Source organism: Exserohilum turcica, assembly GCF_000359705.1.
Source record: "Exserohilum turcica Et28A unplaced genomic scaffold SETTUscaffold_6, whole genome shotgun sequence".
Classification (NCBI taxonomy): Eukaryota; Fungi; Ascomycota; class Dothideomycetes; order Pleosporales; family Pleosporaceae; genus Exserohilum; species Exserohilum turcicum.
In genome coordinates, this window is record NW_007360277.1 from 1,160,962 (window position 1) to 1,186,398 (window position 25,437).

At 54.9% G+C, this 25,437-nt stretch overlaps 8 protein-coding genes across 8 annotated transcripts; 6 read left to right on the forward strand and 2 right to left on the reverse strand.

Annotated features, from left to right (window-relative positions):
* Positions 1-152: 152 nt before the first annotated feature.
* SETTUDRAFT_95639 (uncharacterized protein) lies at positions 153-1,915 on the forward strand (the record flags this gene model as incomplete). Its single annotated transcript, XM_008031571.1, has 6 exons — positions 153-405; positions 428-691; positions 748-877; positions 928-1,188; positions 1,241-1,608; positions 1,662-1,915. The coding sequence occupies 6 exons, from the start codon at positions 153-155 to the stop codon at positions 1,913-1,915; spliced, it is 1,530 nt and encodes a 509-aa protein (XP_008029762.1).
* Positions 1,916-2,547: 632 nt separating this feature from the next.
* On the forward strand, positions 2,548-3,598 carry SETTUDRAFT_140926 (uncharacterized protein; the record flags this gene model as incomplete). Its single annotated transcript, XM_008031572.1, has 2 exons — positions 2,548-2,665; positions 2,761-3,598. The coding sequence occupies 2 exons, from the start codon at positions 2,548-2,550 to the stop codon at positions 3,510-3,512; spliced, it is 870 nt and encodes a 289-aa protein (XP_008029763.1). The 3' UTR covers positions 3,513-3,598.
* A 943-nt stretch (positions 3,599-4,541) lies between these two features.
* On the reverse strand, positions 4,542-5,491 carry SETTUDRAFT_96057 (uncharacterized protein; the record flags this gene model as incomplete). The annotated part of the gene is made up of 2 exons (XM_008031573.1): positions 4,542-4,575; positions 4,668-5,491. The coding sequence occupies 2 exons, from the start codon at positions 5,489-5,491 to the stop codon at positions 4,542-4,544; spliced, it is 858 nt and encodes a 285-aa protein (XP_008029764.1).
* Positions 5,492-6,806: 1,315 nt separating this feature from the next.
* On the forward strand, positions 6,807-8,013 carry SETTUDRAFT_165145 (uncharacterized protein). Its single transcript, XM_008031574.1, has 3 exons — positions 6,807-7,022; positions 7,095-7,208; positions 7,287-8,013. Exons 1-3 carry the CDS (start codon positions 6,990-6,992, stop codon positions 7,599-7,601), a joined length of 462 nt encoding a protein of 153 aa, XP_008029765.1. The 5' UTR covers positions 6,807-6,989; the 3' UTR covers positions 7,602-8,013.
* Positions 8,014-9,338: 1,325 nt separating this feature from the next.
* SETTUDRAFT_180920 (uncharacterized protein) lies at positions 9,339-12,817 on the forward strand (the record flags this gene model as incomplete). The annotated part of the gene is made up of 1 exon (XM_008031575.1): positions 9,339-12,817. One exon carries the CDS (start codon positions 9,339-9,341, stop codon positions 12,597-12,599), a length of 3,261 nt encoding a protein of 1,086 aa, XP_008029766.1. The 3' UTR covers positions 12,600-12,817.
* A 2,787-nt stretch (positions 12,818-15,604) lies between these two features.
* SETTUDRAFT_140938 (uncharacterized protein) lies at positions 15,605-16,283 on the forward strand (the record flags this gene model as incomplete). Its single annotated transcript, XM_008031576.1, has 2 exons — positions 15,605-16,046; positions 16,102-16,283. Exons 1-2 carry the CDS (start codon positions 15,647-15,649, stop codon positions 16,281-16,283), a joined length of 582 nt encoding a protein of 193 aa, XP_008029767.1. The 5' UTR covers positions 15,605-15,646.
* Positions 16,284-18,439: 2,156 nt separating this feature from the next.
* On the forward strand, positions 18,440-20,838 carry SETTUDRAFT_22705 (glycoside hydrolase family 55 protein; the record flags this gene model as incomplete). Its single annotated transcript, XM_008031185.1, has 3 exons — positions 18,440-18,449; positions 18,502-18,660; positions 18,710-20,838. The coding sequence occupies 3 exons, from the start codon at positions 18,440-18,442 to the stop codon at positions 20,836-20,838; spliced, it is 2,298 nt and encodes a 765-aa protein (XP_008029376.1).
* Positions 20,839-21,849: 1,011 nt separating this feature from the next.
* Positions 21,850-24,053, reverse strand: SETTUDRAFT_34274 (uncharacterized protein; the record flags this gene model as incomplete). The annotated part of the gene is made up of 6 exons (XM_008031274.1): positions 21,850-22,739; positions 22,797-22,866; positions 22,924-23,270; positions 23,338-23,405; positions 23,468-23,566; positions 23,662-24,053. 6 exons carry the CDS (start codon positions 24,051-24,053, stop codon positions 21,850-21,852), a joined length of 1,866 nt encoding a protein of 621 aa, XP_008029465.1.
* Between the last annotated feature and the right edge of the window lie 1,384 nt (positions 24,054-25,437).

The following is a 25,437-nucleotide window of genomic DNA, read 5'->3' on the forward strand; positions in this document are numbered from 1 at the left end:
GAGGATGGGAGGCGATGCGGGAGGAGGGACGGTAGGACAGTCATGTATAAAGGTCGCATGATGCTTCTTCGGTACCCTCTCAGCTCAGTATGGTCCTTTCATCCGGCCTTTTGCTGTAGTACCGTTTGGAAATCTTTAGAAGTCCATCCAAGATGTCACAGTTCGACGCTGCTCCTCCCAACACCCATGCTGGTGGCCATGATGACGCTCTTCGTACCAAGGGCGATGACCCGTTGAACGCACCCCTGCCCTCTAAGTACGAAGTCGCGGATGAGAGGATCAATTTGGAAGAATATACTCGGAATGTACCACTATGGAAAAGGATCTGGCAGAATAGCTTGACGCAGATGTTTCTGATCAGTATCCAAGCGTTTTGTGGTCCTGCCATGGCTGATGCTATCGCTGGTAGCTACTACTCATGTCAAAGTTCAAAATTTTGAACTAATCTGGTCAGGTCTCGGTGGAGGCGGTCTCGCCACTCCTCAAACCTCGAACATTGCGACTGCCATCAACTACACCATGCTGGCAGTTTGCTGTGCCCTTGGAGGTCCTATCGTCAACAAGCTTGGCACAAAATGGGCTCTCGTAATCGGTGCTTGTTCGTTTCCCATTCGAGGCTCGTCGTACTACTGCAACTCCAAGTTTGGTAATCAGTGGTATCTTATCCTAGGCGGCTTCTTTACTGGTATCGGTATGGCACTCGTCTCGGATTCTTCGACCCGTCAGAATACTGATATGCACTTCTAGGTAGCGGCACCTGGTACGTGGCAGAGTCAGGAACCATCATGTCACTTGCTCCAGTGGGCTCTCGCGGCAAATACTTGGCTCTTTGGATTGTGGCACGTAACTTGGGACAATTGGTGGGTGGGGCAATCAAGTAAGTCGCTACATTGTAATTTTTCAAACAAGAACTTATCTCTTCACCAGTCTCGCAAAGAATCATGAGAAAGGTGCCGTCGGAGGTGTGTCGCCGGATACGTATATCGCCTTTCTTATCATTGAGTGTATGGCCCTACCATTCGCTTTCCTCATCTCGCCCCTCGAGAGGGTGGTCCGTTCAGACGGAACACGCATTCTCTTCTCGGAGAAGATAAGCACTCTGAAAGAGTTCAAACTGATCAAAGTCACAATGACTTCGAAACTTATACTTCTCTCGGCTTTATGGGCAATCTGGTCCTTCTTCTACAGGTGAGTCAACATTTTTCGATCCTCAAGCTGCAACTTGCCAACAAATAACCAGCGGTACCTGGTCAACCTACCTTGCCACATACTTTAGTGTCCGCACCCGTGCCCTCTCATCTCTTATATCGCCATTCTTCTGCATCGTCGGCTGCTTCGGTCTGGGATTCATTCTCGATTTAAAGGGCGTTACCCAGCGCCGTCGCGCTCAGATAGGCCTGCTGACCGTCGTTATCCTCAATCTTGGTGTTTACATCTGGTCAATTGTCATCCAAGCCGGGTTCGACCGTGAAAACCCTGGCAAGATTGACTGGGATGAGATGCGATACGCGCGAACATTTCTTCCCTACTTCTTCGTTCAGACCACAGGCCCATTGTCCCAGTCCTATATGTACTGGCTGCTCTCCTCGTTTGCGACCGATGCCCAAGGTAGGATATGTCTGTCCAATGAAAGCTGCAGGATACAAACTGACTATACATAGCAAACGTTCGCAACGGTGCTGCGTTCCGTTGTCTTGAAGCCATTGGCCAGGCCATTTCCTACGGAATGAACACCCAAATCAAGACGTCACCCATGATTGGCTTCTGCGTCACGTTTGGTCTAATGGCGCTGGCATTCGTGCCAATGCTTGTTCTGGTCAACCAAACACCAGATCGCATCCCTGCAGATGTAATAGCTGAGGAGCAGGAGCAGCAAAACAAAAAGATCGATGTCAAAGTTGAAACGAAGGTGTGAGGTAGTGGGCAATTACATTGAATGTATTTACAAGAGTACCATTCGCTAAAACCCAGTATTTCGTAAATTTGCAATGCTTCTTAAATACACAATTGCCTGCCATTCTTCTCTCACCAGTCGATGGGTACTTGAATAAAGATTTCTAATTGTTAAAATCTCAGAACTCAAACATGAAATCTGATGCATATTCTATCGTGATACAACGCAACAAAATACGACGAAGAAAAAGAGTGACAGAGAAAAAGAAAACCAGAAGACGATATGCAAGATGAAGCCAGAATAAACAGGACAGAAGAGAGTCAGGAAACATGGACATCAGCCGTTGAGCATTGCCATTTACCCCCACGTGGTGAGTGGGGACCCTGCATGCCGCCGCACTTGTAAGTTAGCCCCGCAGAGGGGTACGTAAGGTAAGGCATGGGGGCTAGCTATGACGCTGGGGGAAAACAGCTTGAGCACCCCAACAACAACAACAACAACAACAACAACACACTTGCTCTTCAGGTTGAAAAGAAAAAAGAAACTCGTCTTCTTCCTGCAACATAACCTAGCTTTGATATCTGGATTCCCGCATTCTCACACAGTCTCTCTCTCTCTCTCTTTCTGTGTTTCAAGCCGCCGAACAAGCAGATATGGCGGACCTCAATCTCAAGGAAATCCACGACTTCATGGTGTCGATCGCAAAAGAATCCGGCGAGCGCATTGTATCGGCCAAACCAACGACATCGACATCAGGTTCGAAGAAGAATTGTACGCAAGCCCCCCCCCCTCCACACACACACACGCTTGTATACTCCAAACCACTCCCCAGCTGAACCCCCAACTAAACACCCACCCACCCACAGCCGCCGACCTCGTCACAGAAACCGACCGCGCAGTCGAATCCCTCATCTCAGCCTCCCTGCGCAGCACATACCCGCACTTCTCCTTCATGGGCGAGGAAACCTATCAGCCGGGCGACGTACTCAGCGCGAACCCGACGTTTATCTGCGACCCGATTGACGGGACGACCAACTTTGTGCATCGGCACCCGTACGTGTGTATTTCGCTGGGGCTCGCGGTGGACCGGGAGCCCGTGGTGGGTGTAGTGTATAATCCGTTTACGCAGACGCTGTATTCGGCGGTTAAAGGGCAGGGCGCGTATATGAATGGGGCGCTGAAATTGCCGCTGGTAGAGCCCGCGCCGCTGACTGCGCTCGATACCTGTCTTGTGGCGGTGGAGTGGGGGAGTGATCGCTCCGGCAATGATTTCAGCGTCAAGAGCGAGACGTTCAAGAGGTTGGCCGCGACAAAGGAGCACGGCGGCGGCATGGTGCATGGGCTGCGGTCGTTTGGGTCCGCCGCTTTGAATCTGTGTGGTGTGGCGACCGGCGCTCTCGATGTCTACTGGGAGGCCGGGTGCTGGGCGTGGGATGTGTGTGCCGGCTGGGTGATTTTGAAGGAGGCTGGTGGCATCATGGTGGATGCGAATCCGGGGAATTGGGAGCCCAAAGTTGAGGGCCAGAGGTATTTGGCGGTCAGGGGTGGAGAAGGCCAAAAGGACATTGTAAAGCAGTTTTGGAGCTTGGTGCATGGCGCGTTTGAGGTGGGAATGTAGACATGAGATGACATCTTGTTGTCTGAGTGCTGCCAGTCATACATAGTGTTGCAGCCACATACAATACATCACACATCACATGCAAAGTACATGTAGAGAACAAGCACTATAGAGGCGGCCGAATTTTCTCATTACCACCACTAAGATATCCTTGACAGGCTAGTCCATTCAAAAGCGGTTCCAATCAATCTGGTTTCCACCGCATCGGACAGAGGCACACCCTCTCGCTCTCGTTCTCTCTCTCTCTCTCTCTTTCTCTCCACCAAAGGGGAGAAAAGGAAGAAAAAAAAACAAAAACAAAAAGCGTCCAACGCCCTCCAGCACGATGGGGCTCCAGATCAATCAACGCAGATTTACCATGCCGTCGACACCGAACAATAAAACGCGATTATTTCTTTCTTGTTCCAGTAGTCGTCGTGTTTTCCTCTCTCCATTTTTTTTTTTAAAAAAAAAGAGCCTTCCACTTTATCACAACAAAAAAGACAACACGGCTATTTTGCAATGTTCCCGCCTCTTGCTTATACAAAGGAAACGCAGTTTCGGCAATTGTACTCTCTCCCGCTTGCAGGAGAGGAAGGAAGGAAGGAAGGAAGAAAAACAGAGAATCTTGATTGTCGTCAACGTCGTGAATGTGGGGGAGGAAGGTTTCTTGGAAGAGAGAGAGAGAAAAAAAAAGATGAAGATGATGAGATGAGATGAAGGGGTGGGGGGTTTGACCAAAGTACCACAGGAGGAGAGGAGAGGATGGAAATAAGAATAAGAACGAGGAGAGAGAGAAGAACAAAAGGATGCAAACAACGCTATTGCGCGGGGAAAAGCAGGAAAGAAGAGGGGGAATCAACCCGGGTTACTCCAGTTCCATGTTTTTTGAGGTTTTCACGTTTTGGGGTCGGTTGTCGGCAATTTGGGGTCAGGCGGAGTATGGAGGCTTTGGGTCAACTTGATATGGTACTCCGGTTGGGTGTGTGGGTGTGTGGTATTTGTCGGGGAATGTTTGCAATGACAGGCAGTGGGTGTGCAACCAGGTGTTTAGATGGTCCTGGGAGTGCCGCGGGCCGAGGCGCTGGCAAGTGTTAGTAGACAAGGTCACATCACGGCAAAGCATGTACGGCAAAGAAACGAGCATCAAACAAAGAGGAAAGGCGCAAGGCGTACCTCGCATCCGCAAGATCATCGACGTGGTTGCACATGGCCACGAACAAGTCAAAGAACATCTTTCCCCCCATCTCCATCTCCATCTGCATGGTTCCACTACGCTTGAATGTCTTGCGACTGCGGATAATCAGAGCGAGGTAATGAGCGCGCAGACGCGAGTCGCTGTCGGGCGTGTTCTCGTAGGCATAGCGCGCACTACGCAGGATGGTTCCAACCTCGATCCCGCTCTGCAGGCCCTGCTTGCGCAGGGAGAGCTTCTTGAGCTGTTCGAGGCCGTAGTGATCGGCAGCGCAGTACACGGCCGTGTCGCGGAGAAGAACGTCTCCCACGCCCGAGTGAAAAAAGGTTGGCTCGACGGCGGGTGCGCGGTCGCCAGGTTTGTTGGGGTCGGGTGATGCAACTGCACCCTCGAGCATCCAGGTCTGGCGGCGCTTGTCATGGACAAGGCGGGGGTAGTAGTCACCTTTGTAGAGATACTCGAGGATGCAGCTGAAGATTTCAGGCTCCTCCGTCGGGAGATCGATGCGGCGGTTAGCGGTCTCGAAAAACTGGCTCCGTAGCAGCTGGGCAAAGTAGGGCGAGTGACTGAGGACGTCCTCGTGCGCAGCAAACAGGCGCTGGTCGGGGCCAACGGCTACTGTGACAATCGACGACGTCAGCGGGGGTGAGGTGGCCTCCATGACGGGGCTGTCGTTGCGCGTGTCCAGCTTTTGGGCCATGGCCTTTTGTTTCGAGGCATCGCGAAACGATCTCTTCGGATGCTTGGTGATCTTGCCTGAACGGTCCTTGTCCTTGTCGCTAGCAAAGGAGCGTTTGCCGAACATGGTGCAGCCGAAGCGAGTGTCGGAAGTAGCGATGGACGGAGAGGGTTGAAAAGAGTGGACAGGTTAGTGTGACGCAACGTGCAAGAGGAGGAGAGGGAGAGCTCTGGAAACTCTGGAAACTCGCAGACCTTTCGGGGGAGAAAAGTAAGTGAGGCTCCGAAGAGCTTGAGTGTGCCTATCCGCACGGGAGGTGAAGACAAGGACACACTTGTGATTGTCGAGCTCAGGCTTGTTGAGAGGCGTGCAGGGCGGATGAGTGGGGAAGCGGGCGATTAAATAGGTGTAATTCTGGCCTTGCCAAGTTGGCATCCCTGCAGCGAGGACATCTAGCGCTGGGCTGTGTAGCCTGCAGATGGAGCATTTTACTCGTCCATGGCGGTGGCGGGCGGCATGGCCGGGACGCAGGAGAGGACGTATCGGGCGCGTTGGACGGCGGGCGCCTGCGGGTTTAGCCTGGGCCGTGTGCGAGCATGGGCGTGGAGTGGGTGGGTGTAGATGTGGGTGTGGGTGTGTGTGGGTGTGTGTGGGTGTGTGTGCGGGTGTAGGTGTACTGTAGAGGTGAAGTGTGGGGGCGAGTCGCAGCGTGGCTGGTCCCGTGACGAGCGTGGCAGGAGTGGGTGTGTGTGTGAACGAAACAAGCACCGAGTAGTCTTGTCAGACAGGCGACGACTTGTTCCGGGCCATGGCTCGAAAAAGCGCGTCGCGTCTGTGTCGCGGGGTAACGTGACCTGGCGGGAGGGGAGCCGTGGCCGTGACTCATGTGACTCATGGCGAGGGCGAGGGCGAGCACTGAAACGGCCATGCTGCTGGCGCTCATGCGCCACGGTGAGTCACGACAGAGGGACTGGTCATGCAACAAGCTTGGTGCCAGCCTTGTATGAGACGGCGGCCTTGAGTCGCCTCAAGTCTGCAAAGTGTGGATTAATATCAATACGGGCAGAGAGGGCTGTGTCAATAGTCGTAGTCGTAGTGGTAATAGCTGGCACAGCCCCCAGTGTGGCTATGACGTCGCTGCCAGCCTGCAAACAAGACACACATACAGCCAGGGGACAGCAGGCAATGCAAATGCAACCCCCCGAAACCCGCGAATGCTCGCCCTACACATACGCGCACCCGGCCGTGGCATACTAGCACGCTCCGGCAGGCAGCCGCTACTGCTACGCTCAAGGCTGAGCTGCAGCTCAAGCTGATCTTCTGTCCGGCCCGCGTGCGGAGCTTTGACTAAGGTCCCAACCAAGGTCCTCGTCATTCATAGGCAACTTTCCCCACATATCCGCCCTCTTCTCCTCCAACCCCCCTCCCCCCCATATCACCTGTCGCTGCTACACAGCCATCGCAGCCTCCCTTCCCTTTTGTTGTCGCTGCTTGCTCCCCATCCCGCCCTGTGCAGCCTCACGCCCCCTCCCCCGACGCTCGTTGCTGCCCTCACTAGTGTAGCCCTGCCCGCAGGTCTCGTAACTCGGTACACGACAAGAGCCCTGACCCAAGCTCCGCCACCATGAGCACCGGAGCTAAGAAGCGTATCCTCAAGGCAAGCCTCTCGCAGCCCTCTGCTCGCGTGCCACAAGCAAGCCCGCTGACGTCTTGTCTTGTGTGTTGACAGGAATACGGCGAGTGCATGGCCGACACACCGCCCGGCATGAAGATCAACTTTGACGAGCAGAACATGACCAAGTGGGAGGTGTTGATGGACGGCCCTGAGCAGTCGGCATATGCCGTGAGTTATTGATGAGGTGCACCCTGGCGGTGCATGCCTTGGCCCAAAGAGCGTAGCGCCCGCTGACGACGTGTGCAGGGCGGCCACTTCAAGCTCGAGATTACCTTCCCGACCGAGTACCCCTTCAAGCCGCCCGTGGTCAGCTTTCGCACCAAGATCTACCACCCCAACGTCAGCAACGATGACAAGGGGTCCATGTGCCTGGGGCTGCTGCGCCCCGACGAGTGGAAGCCACCCAACAAGGTCGTGTCGATCCTGCGCCTCATCCAGACGCTGCTGATTGAGCCCAACCCGGACGACGCGATTGAGCCGTCGATTGCCAACGAGTACCGCGAAAACCGCGCCGAGTTTGACAAGAACGCAAAGGACTGGGTCAAGCGCTACGCCAAGTGAGGCAGGGCTCACGGACACGTGCACACGCCCGACGACGGCCAGAATAGGAGACGAGGGCAGTAGAGTTGGGACCGCCGCCGCCGCCCTCACCCACTGCCCACGGCCTGGGAGCGAGCATGCACGAGGGACGCATGGCCGGATGGATGGACTTGGTTGACTGATTGATTCAATGTTTGAAGGATTGGTTGCATGGTTGGCGTCTGGCGAAATTTGCATGCGGATGGGTCGCTTCTTGAGCGGTGGGCAAAGAAGCAGTGCAGGTGTTTTGCAGATCGCCATGTTTCCCGCGCATCGGTCTGCATCGGACAAATGCGCAGGGTAGTGTTTACCAAATGAGATGAGGACAACCGCTCCATGTCGTCATGTGCAAATCTCCTTTTTGACTGTGCGCCCGTGGAGCGAGCCGGCTCGTGAGGCCAGGGATGTTCTGATGCTGGGCCTTCTAGAAGCCCCAGCAACGGTGCTTGCCTGTTTGGGGGGGGGGCAGCACTGGATACGAGGCAGCGTGGCAGTGGGTTGTTGTTGGCCTTGAATACAGAGGCATGCGCGTATAGTGCTAGTATGTACATGTAGAGTCCCACCAGCTGTCATGGACGTGGTTGCGAGTCAGGGCTGCTGGCGGAGACGCTGCTGTTTGGCGTGCGCGGGGCGGGAGCATCCTGGCCAGGCAGATTGCGAGCCAGTGTGTGTGTGTGTGTGCGAGGGCGAGGGCTGTCAGCTCGGTCATGACTGTGCTATGTATATACACGCGCGCGCAGAGGGAAGCGAGCGAGGGAGAGGGGCAGAAAGCATGTGTGTAGGTTGTGTGTAGGAGCATGTCTGGCCATGTGTACGAGGATGCGAGCATGCATGGGCAGCGCTGATTGGCGCCCCCCTGCGCGTCAGTCTCGCGACGTTATACCACAGGCAGCAGAGTATTGCAGGGCTTATGCATCATCACCACATGCGCATCCGCATCCACGTCCACATCCACATCCACCACCCCTCCGCCCCATTTGTGCCGCCGCCGCCGCCGCTCACACTGTATGTCAGGCAACGAACCCTCCGTCGAGTGCCGCAGCGGTCCTTGCAAAAAGAAGCTCCTACCCGCCCGCGACCCCCTATCCGGACTATAGGGATCGGGGATGAGGAGGGTAGCCGCCGCGTCTTGGCGGCTCCTGCACGAGAGTCAGTAGTCAAGCATCAATCCACGCCCAAGGAGTCTTTTCTGCAACACCACTGGCCGCACTTCCGTCCTCACTACTGTCTGAATGCCCCCTTCGCCCGCCGCACAGGCTCCACACGCTCCTTAGCCTGGCGCGCATTTTCTTTTTCTACCCTTTCTACCTGCCGCAGCCACGTTGGGACCCACTTGGCCATCATTCACTCCTCGCCGTGCTTTACAGAGCTGGGGTTCGGGCGCTGCGGCTCCCGGTGAACACTGTTCAAGCAATAGCCATTACCGCATAACACTCGCACACAGACACACGCAGACACGCCCGCACGCAAACACACACACACACACACACACACACACACACACACACACGCTGCCCTCGATCCAGCCCTCAACGAGAAGCCGCCTGGCCCTGCCTTGCCTTGCTCTGCTCTGCTCTGCTCTGCTCCCCTCGTCGATGATATCCGGTCCGCTCCCGAGAATGTCATCGCAAATCACCACTCCCGAGCTGTCCTATTCCCCGTCCGAATGAACGCCCTTGCCGGCCACAACCTCCTAGTCCTTCAGCCCTGCACCGCGCCATGGGCGATACCCTCCTGCGCCTCGCCCCCGGCCTCTCTCAACCAGCCGGTCCTGACAGACACGCTGAGACGGCCCTCCCCGCCCGCCTTGCATACTCCCATCACCGTCTTTCAGCTACCGACTACACGCCCCCCACCTCTCCACCGCCACACCCGACGTATGCTGCCAGCAACAGCTTCGGGTCCCTTCGCTCGAAGCACCCGACACAGCTCCAAATGGATACCGTAGCCGCCCAGCCCTACGAGCGTAACGCCTACAGCCCCACCCCCGTCGAGAGCCCAACCCTCCCTTCCCCCAAGTATGCCCACCGCCAGCGAGCCCCTTCCCTCCTCCGCCATGCCGCTGTGCCTTCCCCCGCCCATGGGCCCCCGTCCCACTCGAGCTCACGGCCAATGTCCCCGACTATAGCCCCAGCAATGGCTCGCCAGGACAGCGGCCCCCGCTCGCCTGACCTTCGCACCATCTTCAACCCTCTAGCTAGCAATCCTGTCCATTCCAACGGTCCAACGTGGAATTCGTCCAATGAGGAACTGTCAGCCTCGCCAGCCTCGCCATTCAGGCCCCGCGGAATGACCAGTTCCCAACAAACCTTCCAGCCCCCACTGCGGTCCGCAACCTCGATCCCCGACTACGCACAGTACCGTGGCAATGAGCGAGCCAATCTTTCCGGCACATACAAGCCGAATCGAGGCGTGCCCAACTGGTCTCACAACGACTATTACCCTCCTCCGAACCGACCGTTTCGAGGCGAGGAGCCACGGGCCAGCTTTAGGTCCGGGTGGACGAACGCGTCCTCGAGCATAATGGAGACCAGCGGCACGGAGCGGAGTAGCATCGTCACCACTCGCAGCTCGGTTGCCAGCGACAGGCACAGCGGCGTCTACTCCAGAGACCAGTCGAGAGACCGTCTGCCTGACCGAGACGACTCGCCCGAGACGGTCATGACGTCGGACATTGCCGAGGAACAAGAGCAGCTCGATGCGGTGAGCGACGTGCTCGATTCGTACTTTTACGACGAAGACGATGAGGAGCGCAGTCCCATCGTCGAGCCGGGCGATGATCATTTCCGAGGCCCTTCTCCCGCCGGCCTCGACTCCGAACCTCCAGAGCTGTCGCAAACACCATCCCGCGACTTCGATTCCCTCGACTCCTTCCAGTCCACCGACAGCCTCAAGCGATGGGACGAACCGTCGCACGCGCGCGCCGACGACTCGACAGAGAGCAACATGCGACAAAAGAAGCTGTTGACCATCCGGACCACATCTGGATCAGACTCGGACACCGACGTGCACAACGCGCAAGCAACAGAACAAAAGCCGCTGCAAGTGGAACGTATCCCCAAGGCTCAGATCAGCCCTTTACCGGTCCCATATACCCCAAGGACCATCCAGGCAGTGGTGCAGCTCCCTAAGAAGCGGCAGTCGGTCACGATGAAACGCGCCAGTGCCGAGATGCCTCGCCGAGTTTCTGTCACGTTACAAGCCTTGTCACTTCGAACCACCGAAACCTCTGACCACGCAGGTCCTAGAAACTCCAAAAACCACAATCACTCGAGAAGCTTCAACTCGAGTCGTTCGCAGCTCGATCACATCCGTCGCGAAATATCGGGACTGCCCCAGTTGCCCACCAGCAGGGCTCGGCTGTCGCGTCAGGATTGGGCAAACATCGAAGCCTACTCCAAGCGACACAGCAAAAGACCCAGTCGCTCGCGCACCTTTTCGCACGACTCCCAGGCCAGCATCACCAGCCCAAAATCCCCTCCTGTCCAGAGATCACAGCCTCTCCCTGAGCTTGACGAGGATGAGGGCATACCGCGTCGCGCGTCTACCAGTGTATTTGACCGAAAAAGCGGCCTATTTGATCTTGGCAAAATGACTCAACTCGCTCCTACCAAGAATAAGCCTGAAACACAGCCAAACTCTGATGTGTCTTCTGGCCTCCCCATACCCGTAGTTATGCCCGGCTTACGCAAGACCGTCACGCCTGTGGAAAGGGATCGCTACGGGTTCAAAAAGGCCTCGGAGAAGATTAGCGTTCAAGAATACAATGCGTGGGCAGCAAGATACGAAGAGCATATTGCGCGTCGACGCGGCAAATGGATCGCCTTGATGAACAGGCAAGGCCTGCCCACGACTGACCCGACGAGATTCCCCGACATGTGCGAAAAGGTGAAGAGATATGCACGCAAAGGTTATCCTCCCGAGTGGCGAGGCGCAATGTGGTGGTTTTATTCTGGTGGTCAGCACATGATCACCCAGAAGGAGAACGTCGGCCTCTACCAGTCGCTCGCAGCTCGTGTGCGCAGGGACGAGCTTAACAAGGACGACAAAGATGCCATCGAACGCGACCTTGACCGGACCTTCCCTGACAATATCCACTTCCGCCCAGAGCCGGCGACTGATCTGCTGGACGGGGATTCGGATGACGAGCCCGTGCTCATTCGGGATCTCCGCGAGGTCTTGTCGTGCTTTGCTTTGCACAACCCCCACATTGGATATTGCCAATCACTCAACTTTATCGCCGGCCTCCTGTTGCTCTTCCTCAAGCAGGACAAGGAAAAGGTTTTTATCCTCCTGACGATCATTACCCAAAACCATCTCCCCGGCGCACACGCTCGCAGTCTTGCGAATACCGAGGTCAACGTTCTCATGATGCTGATCAAGGATTACCTTCCAAAGGTCTGGCTTTCCATCAACGATACCGATCTCATCAACACGGGCGCCGGCTCTTACGCTCACCCCAATTCCAAGTTTCAACGTCAGCCCACGGTGGCTCTTTCATGCACATCGTGGTTCATGAGTATTTTTGTGGGCGTACTCCCAATTGAAACGGTTCTCCGCGTCTGGGACGCCTTTCTGTATGAGGGGCCACGCGCCCTGTATCGCTATGCCCTCGCCATCTTCAAGCTCGGTGAGCCGGAGATTCGAAAGTACCGTCCTGGCGATGGAGAAATCTTCATGGCAGTTCAGACACTCCCCCGGCGTTGTCTGGACCCCAACATTTTGCACGATCTGGCGTTTGTGAAGAAAGGTTTTGGTAATCTATCACAGCAAGTGATTGATCAAAAACGCATGTTTTGGCGTGAACAGACCCTCATTGCTCATCAGAATTCTGTAAAGAACAGCAACGGCCGCAGACAGCTCCCAGCCCAAGTTGAGGACGACGACGATGGCGACAGGGATAGCCTCCGGAAGGCCATGGGCATGAACGGCCTACGCCGTCGCGCATCCCGCAAGTTTCGCAAAATGGGTATGAAGTAGAAGCAAGGACTTTTGCTCATTTCCTACGACCACTTCGCCTTGTGGCCAGACCATGGGTAGGAATTCTCGACTTATAGGCATATTTGCAGCGTTTTTTGGTGTTTCTTGTTTTTTTTTAACCTTTTGCTTCGACTTTTGGCGTACAAAAGGACCTTTACTTACGGTGGGCGGGGGGACGGGGCGGGGCGGGGCAACGAACGGGAAACCCTGGAGCATGCATACAGTTCTTTTTTTTTCCTGTACAATAATTACGATATATACCCTTTTGTTGCGAAAAGAGAGAGACTTTTTTTCCCAAAAAAAATATCGCTTTTTTAGTTATTTTTTTCCCAAAGCCCTTTTATCCTGTCTCTCTGTGTTAAAGGGGCACACGCATGTTGAAGGGAGTTTTTTTTTGTTTTATGCTTTTCACTTCTGACTTTATTTTTTATTTTCTTTTTTTTTCTCCACGTTCTTTCGTTAGATTTGTTAGATTCATGGGACGGTTTTTTTTTCTTTTTTGCGGAGAGAGGGGGAGGGGGTGGGGGGAAACATGTCTGGTTTATCCAACTAACTAACTAACTAACTGACCTAAGTACACAAAAAAGAGAGAGACAGAGAGTTACACTTATCCTCATGTTCACGTTCATCTTCACTGTTTTTTTTTCTTTTTTTTTTGAAAAGCATTTAGCATGGCGATTATATATTTACACATCTACACATTTATATATCTACACATCTACATATATAGAAGATAGAAAGATACACACACACAGAGACACACAGAGAGAACGAGAACGAGAAAGTGAAAGTGAAAGTGAAAGATACCTACCATCTCTCTCTCTCTCTCTCTCTCTCTCTCTCTCTCTCTCTTTTTTTTTAGTTTTTTCTGAATTTCTAATATATACAAATTGTATACTACATGAGGGCAGGGAGAAGAAGAGGCAGGAGCAGGAAGAAGTAGGAAGAAGTAGGAAGAAGAAGGTGGTGAAGAAGAAGGCGGTGAAGAGCGTGATGAGAAATGGGGGCAGAGGATATGGTGCAAGTAACCCAGTCTCTTTTTTTTTCTGGTACTGCTGCTACTTCTGTTGCTACTGCTACTACTACTACTACTACTACTACTACTACTACTACTTTCGTTGTTGTGATTGTCCGGTGGTTTTTCTTTCTTTCTTTCTTCCAAATATGTAGGTACCATGTCATGAGAAACTCCTATTTTCTTTAGTTTTGTCTTTTATTTAGAAATCTTGAATTTCAAATTATGGGGGTTCATATATATATATACTGCTTCTTTTGGTTTCTCTTGCTCGCTCTCCTGCTCTAGTGTTTTCGAGTGTTTTCTGGTGTCTGCGTGATTGATTGATTGATGGATTGATGGATTGATGGATGGATTTAAGAGGGGGGGATGTGTATTCTTCTTAATAATATCCACAGGGTTATTATATTTCTATGATTTATTCATTTCATTCTTGTACTCGTACTCATATCTATGTTTTTATTACAGTCTTGCTTTGATTTGGGTTGGGCACATAGTATTCTTGCTACTTTCTCTTCTTTCTCACATGCCTATCCCTCCCCTTCTTCTCCATGTCTATTCCACCTAGAAACCTAGAATACACTAAAAAGAATCCCCGAAATCCCCCTTTTTCCCCCACGCCTCACTTGACCTACCACTATTGTTTTACTTTTATCTTGGCATCTTTTTACTTCCCCCTCTCCCTCTCCCTCGCTAGCTAGCTAACCCATGTATAATCCCAGACAAGCCTAGGGCGTCGTTGCCAGATACGAAGGCATGTACTGTAGGTGTACGTCGCGAAAAACACCCGAAAAAAAGCAAAAAAATATTGATTAGAGATACGGGTGAAGCGCCTACGTCCGAGACCCGAATCTGAGTCTGAGTCTGAATCTGAGTGTGGGAAAAAAATAAATGGGTATATGTGGGGAGGCAGAAGGAAGAATGGAAGTGGAAGAAGGAAGTGAACGGGTGGAACAGGTGGATACTGCTAGATAAGTCTTTCTTTTTCTGCCTCGTCTCTTTTCTTACATTTTTTGTTTGCTGGTGGAGGGGCCGATGCCTGCAGCGCGCAGCGCGTGCGTGATAGGGCGGGAAGCGCTTTAGGAGAGGGGGAAACAAGCAGGGATAGGACAGGGGGGGGGGGTGGCTATGTAGCAACTACACCTACGTATGGATTACCCAGTGGAGGCATTTTAGAGTGCTGTGCGTGTTTGTGTGTTTCGGGTGCTGCAGAGGTTATCTTTGTGGCGTTTGTGGAGGCTTAGGAGAAGGAGGAATTATCGGGAGTAATGATGGTGGTGGTGGGGGCAGGCGTTCGTATCTGTATCTGTTTTTTCTTTTCTACTATCTTCACGAAACCCCTCGTCGTTTTTTTAAAGTTGGTTTTGGCCTCGGAAATTCTTCCTACTGTGGTTGTGTCTTGGCTTTGTGGCTGGAGAACTGGTGTTTCTTTTGAAGAGAGCGTGGGTATTAATACGAGGACGAGTTCCCGCCTTTGAGAATGTGTATGCATGTGCTGGGAGAGAGTATCGGAGTATAAACGGGACAATGCTTGTATTTTCATACATTGCTGAAATCTACATGCAATCGTGAGTGAGATGTAGTGGCAGCGTGCATGGCTTGACGTCTGTTGCTTAGCGCATGTGCATGCATATGACGTGGTGCATAGGAGAGAACAAGTCACGTGACGGCCCAGGGCTAGGGCGCCCGTCTCACTCGATACGAGCGCAGGGGAGTTCTGACGCGTGCTCCCACGTGGAATGGCCTGTGTTTCTTTGCCGCGGTATTTCCACATTCGTCTTTGTTTGCTTTGCCCAGAGTTCCGACGGTCCGATGGCTGACATGTGCGGTGGTTGGCAAGCTCCCGAGAACGACTCGGAGCTCTTCCAACGGCTGACTCTGCTATGGTGAGCTTTGACTGTGCGTCGCACCTCGGCTTCTCTTACCATCCCACGACCCCGACCCCGACCCCTAGCATGTCTTCGTCAGAAACCCCCAATACCGCTGTGCTGCGCTGGCGCAATCAAACTTCGAACCCTCCAGATACTTGACAATGGATGTCGTTACCGAGAAAATATTATCTACGCCTTGGGCGGCCGCCCTGATCGACGATCCCAACTGGACGTTCGCCCCAACGCCTGCGCGCGACCCCAAACCTTGGGGAGAGGACTCCTTCTTCGCAGAGACGATCAAGACGGATCGCACAATACGGAGCTGGCTGGCATATCGACCCGTCAAAGCGGTGGAGGGCCCTGTTCCATACCGAGAACTCAGGGTGATTCTGGATCTAGGGGACAAGCTGAATAGCCACACCGATATTGCGCACGGTGGGATTGCGGCTGCCTTGCTAGATGAGACTTGTGGCGCCATTGCCATGCTGAACAGGGCCAAACGGATGGAGCAGTTGGAGGGGCTCGGTCAACCTTTCGATGAGTGGCACTACTTCACTGCGTGTACGTTCGCCATGGCTGGACCTAATCCCCGTTCGACGAGCTGACCGAGCAGCAGATTTGAACGTAACCTATCGGAAGCCGGTACCCACATCTACCGTAATTCTGTCTACGGCAAAGATTGAGCGACAAGAAGGAGACGGTCGAAAGATGTACATTCAGACGACCCTCGAAGACGGAAACGGCACGGTATTTACAAGCGCTGAAGTGCTGTTTATAAGGGTCACGGCAAAGTTATGAAACACCTTCGAATCCTGTCATGCGCGCTGAAGGCAAAATGCGGCGTGTATTGACATGGCTTTACTAGTGGATTCAACCTGGTTCTTGGGTCGCTGCATTCCCAGGTGCGTTCGAATATACCCCAGGTTGCCTCGTCTCTCTGCCATCTGAGACAAGTCCGAACTTGGGTCGACAAGCAAGTGGGTGCGCAGCTCGCGTGGCAACGTGGCATTGTGGCACACAGGTTACGTATCAATAGATTTCTCTTCGTGCGCAGTAGCACGGTGCCACTCGCTCTTTTGACAGATTTTCAGACGTGACGCCATATCGAGCACTTGAGCCGGTAGCATCGTGGACGTCACTGGAAGCATCTGGACGAGCAGACATTCTGCATCATCTCGCCTGGCATTTCCTTCAGGCTGCAACCAAGCCGACTGGCGAATTTGGCCGAGATCAAGCGTGCGAGTCGTTGACCGGTCGAAAATGCTAACACTGGGTGGGCGTGCGACATGTACTCCACAAGCAAACTTTGGTACCGTGTGAAGCTACTCGGTACTTAATCCTCTAACGGCTCTTGACAGATCACCTGAAGTCGAAGAGTCGACTTGCAACCACCTGACTGGACGTGGGCAAGTCCACTTAATCTAAGTCTACTGGCCCTGTGATCTCTCTGCTTGCATGACCCTTAGCTTAGGCCTTGCTCTACAGGACCTGGGGTAGGCAAGTCGGTGAGGCGCTTGCGACCTGTCTGGGGAAACCGTTGCAGCGCTTGCGGTGTCGCAATCTCCGATGCAAGTGCTCGAGAAGCGCTGAGCCTCAGAAGAGCAGGTGGCCCAGTCTCTAATTTCACAGACACTCAAGGTGTAGGCGAGGCCTCTAATTTGACAAGGCTTGCAGGGACCGACGACCGGACGCCGACGACTGGAAGAGGCAGCTCATGGAAAAGTGCTGCCCAATATGCAGCAAAAGTCCACGCGCCTGGGTTAGCCGGGCTTAGCACCCTTCAACTGTCGTCCTCGGATGACATGCCTCTGAAGGCAGGTGCAAGAAATGTAGTCTTGCGGAGCTCTACACGACTCGTGTCTTGCGACAGTCTCACACGACACACTACGTTTGTTCTAGTTCAAACGGTCTTTGCTGTGGTGTGGGGAGGTGTACAAGAAACTCGGTAGGCTAAGTTGACCACGCGCGTTGCTACTTATACGGCAGACACAGACTATAGGGCGGCTTACTGCAGTGCGACGCATGCTTGCTCGCACCAAGACGTCCTACTCCACATTTTGGCCTCGCCGCCGAGATGAACGGTGAACTAGGGGGGCGTGGATCCTCCTGGCCGCGGGACCAATAGCACCGGCTTCTGGCCATGTTTCTGAACGCCCACGGCAAAGTCACATGGTTTGGCCCGCCCTGCCTCTTGACTGGCCCGCGCTGGGCGGAAATAATACGCGTAGGGCCGACCCGGTGACCACAGTGCTAGCCATCACTCCTGGCCCTCTATTCACCATACTCGCCCTGCCTGCGGATGCTCTTCCCCCCGGTCTCCACTGGCGTCTTGGAAGCTTGATGTTTCGGAAGTGCTGCGCTATGCGGCCTACGCCGCATGTTAGTCGGCCACGGGTCATCACGTTGGACATGAAAAAAATGCCAGGACAAAGTCACACTGCCGTGACGCTTCAAGATCGTCGTCCTCGGGGCTTCTACTGGCGGCCACAGGTCTGACGTCCACGCCTTTCCCCGGATTATGCATAGTCTGCCCAGGCGGCTCCAGATATCCACAGGCAAGCAGTGGAGCCAGCCATTCGACTGCGTCTGTAGTCTCACACCATGAGGATAATCCATCAGGGCGTGTGACCCTGGGGCGGCAGCGGGCGAGGGATCCTCACCAGGTCTTGCCTGCTTGTAAGGAACTACAGGGGTTGGCACATCCTCGCCCGGGCTAGCAAATTGCGTCTTGCTTTTTACATCACGTACTGCCAAGGCTGGTGTGGTAGAAGAAGAATGTGTTTAAATACGAGGCAGCATCTACCTTCTTTTCTTTACTACGCTCGACAGTCCTTTGTGAGACGCCTCACTTGCTTTCCTCTTTGCTGCTTCTCTGGTCCTCTCCCGGTACACGTCTGATAAGCATGCGTTGGTCTTCTTTGCTCGCCTGCCTGGGCGCCATTGGCGTCCAAGCCATGGCTTTACGTATGCTCATGTTTGATTCTCTGTCCCAGCTCAGATTGTTAACACGATTTAGCCAAACCTATTGTCTCGAATTCTACTTCGCAAGCTGGTGCTGCCGTTTCTTTCCCGGATGGCTACTGGATGAACGATTTGTCTGGCAAGGGAATCTCGCCTTTCAACAGCAACCCAAACTACAAGGTCTTCCGCAACGTAAAGGACTATGGAGCCAAGGGTACGTCAATTGTGTGCTGATATTCAGTGCGTTACTGACCAGTCTGCAGGTGACGGTGTCACTGATGATTCCGATGCTTTCAACCGCGCCATGTCTGATGGCAACCGCTGCGGCCCCTTTGTGTGCGACTCTTCGACTGATTCGCCAGCCGTCATCTACGTTCCGTCTGGAACGTACCTGATTGGCAAGCCCATCATCTTCTACTACATGTCACAGCTCATCGGTAACCCTCGCAATCTTCCTACGCTGAAGGCTGCGTCGTCGCTTCAGGCCCTTGCCATGATTGACGGAAACCCATACAGCAACCAGAACGGCGAGCCTGGCTGGATCTCGACCAACCTGTTTATGCGCCAGATCCGCAACTTGATCATTGATGGCACTGCTGTTCCACCCACCCAGGGCTTCCAGGGTATTCACTGGCCCGCCTCGCAGGCTACCACGATCCAAAACGTCAAGATCCGCATGACGCAGGCATCCAACTCTGTGCATGCTGGCATCTTTGTCGAGAATGGCTCGGGTGGCCACATGGCGGACCTGGACATTTCGGGTGGTCTGTACGGCATGAACGTTGGCAACCAGCAATTCACCATGCGCAACATCAAGATCACCAACGCCGTCGTGGGTATCTCGCAAATCTGGGACTGGGGCTGGTTGTACTCTGGGCTCCAGATCAGCAACTGCGGCACGGCATTTTCCATGGGCAATGGCGGTTCGGCCGGCAAGCTCGAGGTGGGCTCTGCCGTCATCATCGACTCTGAGATTTCAAACTGCCAGAAGTTTGTCGACTCGGCGTGGACCACGGGCAGCCAGCCCACGGGCGCCGGCCAGCTCGTCCTCGAGAACATCAAGCTGAGCAACGTGCCCAGCGCTGTCGTGAGCAACGGCAACACGGTCCTCGCTGGCGGATCGCTTACCATCCAGGCCTGGGGCCAGGGCAACAAGTACGCTCCCAATCTCGCCGGCCCATCCAAGTTCCAAGGCCCCATCTCCGCCGCGACTCGCCCCAGCAGTCTCTTGGACAATGGCAAGTACTACAGCAAGTCGAAGCCCCAGTACGAGACGCTCAGCACCAGTGACTTCATCTCCGCCCGCGGTGCCGGTGCCACAGGAAACGGCGTGACTGACGACACTGCGGCCATCAACGCGGCCATCAAGCAAGCCGCAGCGCAGAACAAGGTGCTGTACTTTGAATTCGGCGTGTACAAAGTCACAAACACCATCTACGTGCCCGGCGGCTCGCGCATGGTCGGCGAGACCTTCTCCGTCATCATGGGCTCGGGCTCCACCTTTGGCGACCAGAACAACCCGGTTCCCATTATGCAGATTGGCAAGTCCGGCGAGTCCGGCAGCATCGAGTGGTCCGACATGATTGTGCAAACACAAGGCTCGACCCCGGGCGCAATCGTCATCCAGTACAACCTCAACACGGCGCGCGGCTCCGGTCTCTGGGACGTGCACACGCGCATCGGCGGCGCAAAGGGAACAAACCTGCAAATCGCCCAGTGTCCCGCTATCCTCGGACAGGTCAAACCAGAATGCATGGCCGCGCACACCGACGTGCACATTACCAAGGGCGCCAACGGCGCCTACTTTGAGAACAACTGGTTCTGGACGGCCGACCACGATCTCGACGACGCGGATTCGACCCGCGTAAACATCTACGTCGGCCGCGGCCTGCACATCGAAGCCGACACGGCGTGGCTGTGGGCCAGCGGCGTCGAGCACCACACCATGTACCAGTACCAATTCAACAACGCCAACAACATTTTCGCCGGCTACATCCAAACCGAAACCCCGTATTTCCAGCCCACGCCCTCAGCCCCCGCGCCCTACGTCTCGTCGTCCAAGTACAGCGACCCCACGTACGCATCCACGGGTGCATCGGCCTGGGGCATGCGCCTGCTGAATGCCAAGAACGTCATGATCTACGGTGGCGGGCTGTACTCGTTTTTCAAAAACTACTCGGTCGACTGCTCGTCGCCTACCGCGGCAAACGGCTTCCGCAACTGCCAGACGCGCATCTTTAGTATCGAGGGCTCCAGCTCCGTCCAGGCATATGGCTTCAGCGAGGTCGGCGTCGAGTACATGGTTACGGCTGCGGGCCAGGACAAGGCGCTGTGGAAGGATAATTTGAGTGTGTATCCTACCACGATTGGCTGGTTGAGCTATGGGTTTTAGCATGCGAGCGTGCGTGTGGATATGACTGATATGAATGATATGACTGACTGACTGACTGGCTGATTGATTGATTGATTGATTGGTTTACAGAAAGAGTTTGGTGCGAAGAGAAGAAGGGGGATATACAAACATATATGGGCGACATACACGGCTGGGATAGGGGGGGATATGCGGGTCTGTTTCCTTTTCTTTCCCTTTTTACATCCTTCGTTTTTTTTCTTCTTCTTCTTCTTTGTTCATAACTTCTCCCTAACGGTCGCTTTACCTACATACGTACATATAGCGAGCTAGCATCGTTTCGACGCTGCATCACTGCCGGTCGTGGTAGCGTTGAAAAAAAAGAGGCTCCCTGTTTCCGTACTATCAAGCTAGTACGAGACGGAAACTTTTTTTTGGGTTGAGAATTCAATCTTATTTTTTTTATATCGCACACACACACACATACTGTTTATATAAGCCGAGTCGTGCCGAGTATATTGTGGAGTCTGTGTAAACAAGGACCAAAAGAGTTTCTTCTTTCTCTTGTAACATTGGACCATTCCGAACAAAGAAGCATACCGGTGAAAAACCCCCCCCTTTCCCAAGCGCCGTGTATGAACAAAGACTGGAAAAAAAAGAAAATGACTGAAAAGACCGAGACAGACTGAACCATGTCGTAACGCGGGACTCCACATGTACCAATGAGCAAATGATATGACGATGAGAATAATGATAAACGTCTTTCACATCCCCTCAGAATGCGAGTGCAATGCCTGCATATGGTTGGCCCTCTGTGCTTTTTCCATACATGATGACTTTGACTGAAGAAAGAAACTTGGACAATACGAAAGCCGGATATAGCAAAGAGAGTGCGCGGTAATGCGACTATAGATAGCGAAGGAAATTGTTAAGACAAGATTATTCAACAAAAAGAGTGCACGCTGGGCGCCAAAATCCAAAGTATACACAAGAGTAACAGAAGAAAAAAAAAAGGCACGTAGCGGTCATTGGGGATGCAAAAGGCATAAGAATTTACTGCAGACGCTTTCGCTTGCGTGCATCATCTGGATCATCTTCGTCGTCGCGTTCTGCGGTTTCGGCGGGGTTGAGTAGAGAGTGCACATTGGACGCCATACTGGAGCGTCTTGTAGGGGGCCCTGGCGTATCGATGCCCTTGAAAGGATATCGGGCACCGGGCAAGGTCCAACCGCTATCAGCGCTTAGTGTGGATGGCGCGGCATCGTTTGACCCCGGCGGAGTACCATGTCTTGATGGCACCTGCCGGGGACCGCGAGGTAGTTGATAAGATTCCAGAGCATCACGAAGCTGTTGGTCTCCGCCGCCAACCGGTGGGCGGTGGGGTGAAGAAGGCCACTGTGTCGAGTTGTGGCCAGATGCATAAGGAGAGTGGAGAGGGGCATTGGGCGGCGGATGTGGTTGCCAGCCATGGGTGCGAATATCTGCCGATGTGTGTCGCCTATACAGGTTATAGGGCGGGGAAGAGCTGTTTGCAGCGAGATTGCTTCCCAATGTAGCTCCCGTTCCCGGTTGCTGGACCGTAGGAGGTGCCGGCGCCGGCGCTGGCGGAGGGGGCGGAGGTGGGGGTGGCTGGTGCGACGCTGGGGTTCTAGATGAAGATGGTGAGTAATTGCCGGTGCCTATTGAGCCGTATCTTCGCGGAGAAATGGCTAGGTGCGCCGGAACAGGGGGCTTGTATGGCGCTTGCCGCGAGATACCCGCCAAGGACCCTCGCCTTGATTCTGTTACATTGTCCTGTGGCATTTGCCGAGGTGACAAAGGTGGCCCGTTGTTGCTGTCGACTTGCATAAAGTAAGGTTGCCGTGCAGAGAGGGGCTCCTCTGGTGCTTCGAGCGCCCGGAGCATATCGGTCTGGCGACTGATTTCACGTTGCATCATGGCGACTAGCAGTGTCAGTGTCAGTGTCGCGCCAATTTTCACATGCGGCAGCAGATGCATACCATCTCGGTGGATAGGGTTTTCGGGATCAGGCACCATGGCCATGATGTAATTTGCTAGGTCGTGGTTCCACTAATCGGAGACGTTAGCTGTTGTAGATGTGGTCTAGACACATGTCCTTTTGTTTACCTGGTGACATCGCATCATGCCCTCTGCCAGCACCAAGCTTTTTTGATTGAGATACGAGCACGTTTCCTCTGTCCGCTGCATTCGCGTGTGCATGTCGTAGAGACTGTGCTCGAGGTTCTGGAGGCGTGACTCGGTGGGGTCGGGCATTGGCTCGACGGGCTGGCCAGCTGGCGGGCCGGTGGGGAGCTTGGGTGCGGAGAAGGAGTCGCGATGGATGAGCGCATGCCGCGAAGCACGTCGCTTGATCTCGCGCAGGCCGACCAAGTCGCCACGCTTGAAGTTGCCATTGCCGTGCTTAAACTCCCACAAGGGCGTGTCTGGGGAGCCCGTGTGGAAGACGTCGCTCACTGCGGTGCCGGCGTCAGTACGTCATGGCCGGGGGGTAGCACGCGACAAAACTAGCCAGATACCGACCTTTGTGGAACCCATACATGTTTAATTGGCGGACAAACGAGGAAATGTTGGTGTGTTTGAAATAAGAGCTAGCATGTGCGGGTTAGATGGATTAATATAAAAAAGGCCATAGCTCCAGAGAGGTACCTACGACAGGACTTTGGAGAACTCGCTCGAGGGCGACATGACGAAGCTCTCGTTGGTGCTCGCCCACGAGATGAGGTGCTGGATGCTCTGGTCTTCGAGCATGCTGCGAGGGCGTGTTAGTAGTCGTCGTCGTCGTCGTGGTGACGGGGGTAGAGCATGCATGTTTTTGCATCATGTAGCTTCGTGGGGCACACGCACTTGTACAGCTTGTGGATGAAGGCCGTCTGCACGACCTTTGGCTGCTGAGCAGCGGCAGCAGCGCCGACGGCGGGCGCGGAGTTCCCATTGGGCGACGTGTTGCCCGAGTCGGTGTTTCCTTCTCTTTGCGACTGCGATTGCGCTTGCGCCTGGGCGTGGAAGGGGCCGGTCCCGTTGCGGTCGGTCGTGGGCGGGCAGTTGATGGCGGGCGGGCCCATTGACGTGGTCGTGGTGGTCGTGGGCGTCGTCGTCGTGGGCGTAATGTCCATGGGGTCGCGAGGGGGCGCCAGAGTCGAGCCGGACGAGGGCAGGATGGGTATGGACTTGTGAAGGTTGGGATTGTGAGGATCGGTGGAGAAAGGACTTCGGCGGGCCTCTGCAACAGAAGCCATGGCGCGGATGGGAGGCGATCAGCAGAGAGCGGGCGCAGTGCTGAGGCGCTGGTCCGCCCGAGCACAAGAGCGACCTTTTTTGGGGGGCCTGTGGGAGAGGGGGCGATCCAGGAGCAGCAATGGACGGGGGGGAGGGGGCTTGGGGGTTGGTGAGGGCGGTGCAGCAGATGCCGGAGCCAGACAGGACCAGACAGGACCAGACGGGACCAGACAGGAGGGCGACAGTCGCAGGCGTACGAGTGCTCAGCGGTGTTTCGCACAGCGCACGAGCTCGAGTGGATGCAGGGACCCGGGATGCAGTTGCGACAAGGAGTGGCAGTGGGAGACCATGTGCATGCGAGTGCGAGTGAGCCTGGCACTGGGGAACAGGAACAGGTGCTCCTCGTCTAGCGCGCGAGCGAGCGAGTGGGAGCGGCCAAGATGGGTTCCAGAAAGGTCGGGATACCGCTACGACGAGAGGGCGTAGCAGACGGCGGCTCCTGTGTCGATCGGGAGTGGCCGCAGCTCTGGGATTGGGGATTGGGATGCGGATGGAATAGGAGACGATGGAGAGGCCGGGAGGGGCCCGAGCGTTTCTCTCTCTGGCCGTAGCTCGACGGCTGTGGCTCCCTTGTTTTTTTTGGGTGCTGACGGCGGCGGGATGGGATCCACGCCAGCCCATGCAGCGCGAGCGAGGCAGAGCGAGAAGCGGGAGCGACACACCCGAGAGGGCGACAGGAGAGAGAGGGCGAGAGAGCGGAAGAGAGGGAGAGAGAGGCTCATCCATCCATCCACCCATCCACCCCCCATCCATGGGCTCGCTGGGCTGGGCCGAGCTGAGCGGGCACGAAGGCCTGCTTGGCGCCCTTCACCACCACCACCACCACGACGCCCCCCCTCGCCGCCGCCGACTCCCAGCACGCGGCGAGCCGGCCGACTACAGCACACTCAGTCTGCACGGGCGGAGGGCGCGGAACGGGAGCGGTGCCGTCGAACCATGGGGGATCCCAAGGCCTCTGCTCTGGCTCCACGCGCACCCACCACCACGCCGCTCCACCACTGATACACTGCTCAGGCCCCGGCGGCAGCGCACTGGCACCGCCCGACGAGCAACTGAAACGCGCCTGGACTATCGCAGCCTGCCTGGAATATGACTACAACGCGAACCGTTTCTGGTGCGGGGTCGCGGTATGTATAGTGTGCCGGCCGCTATAGCTGCTGCTGCTGCTGTGAACCACCACGGCCGAAACCATGCTCGACTCCACACACGCACACACACACACCCACACCCACAGGCGGCCGTCGCCAAACCTACTCCGCCGTCGACACGCCTGTTCCACGGCTGTTTTCTGTCGTGACTCGCCACATGGATAACCCCGAGTATGCGCACAGACGCCCTGTCGCC

What these genes read in the sequence shown, in the direction of transcription:
- SETTUDRAFT_165145 (XM_008031574.1), top strand. Translation starts at nt 6,990, where the DNA reads ATGAGCACCGGAGCTAAGAAGCGTATCCTCAAG. An exon ending in CTAAGAAGCGTATCCTCAAG is followed by an intron (nt 7,023 to 7,094) that starts GCAAGCCTCTCG and finishes GTGTGTTGACAG; the next exon opens with GAATACGGCGAGTGCATGGC. An exon ending in CTGAGCAGTCGGCATATGCC is followed by an intron (nt 7,209 to 7,286) that starts GTGAGTTATTGA and finishes CGACGTGTGCAG; the next exon opens with GGCGGCCACTTCAAGCTCGA.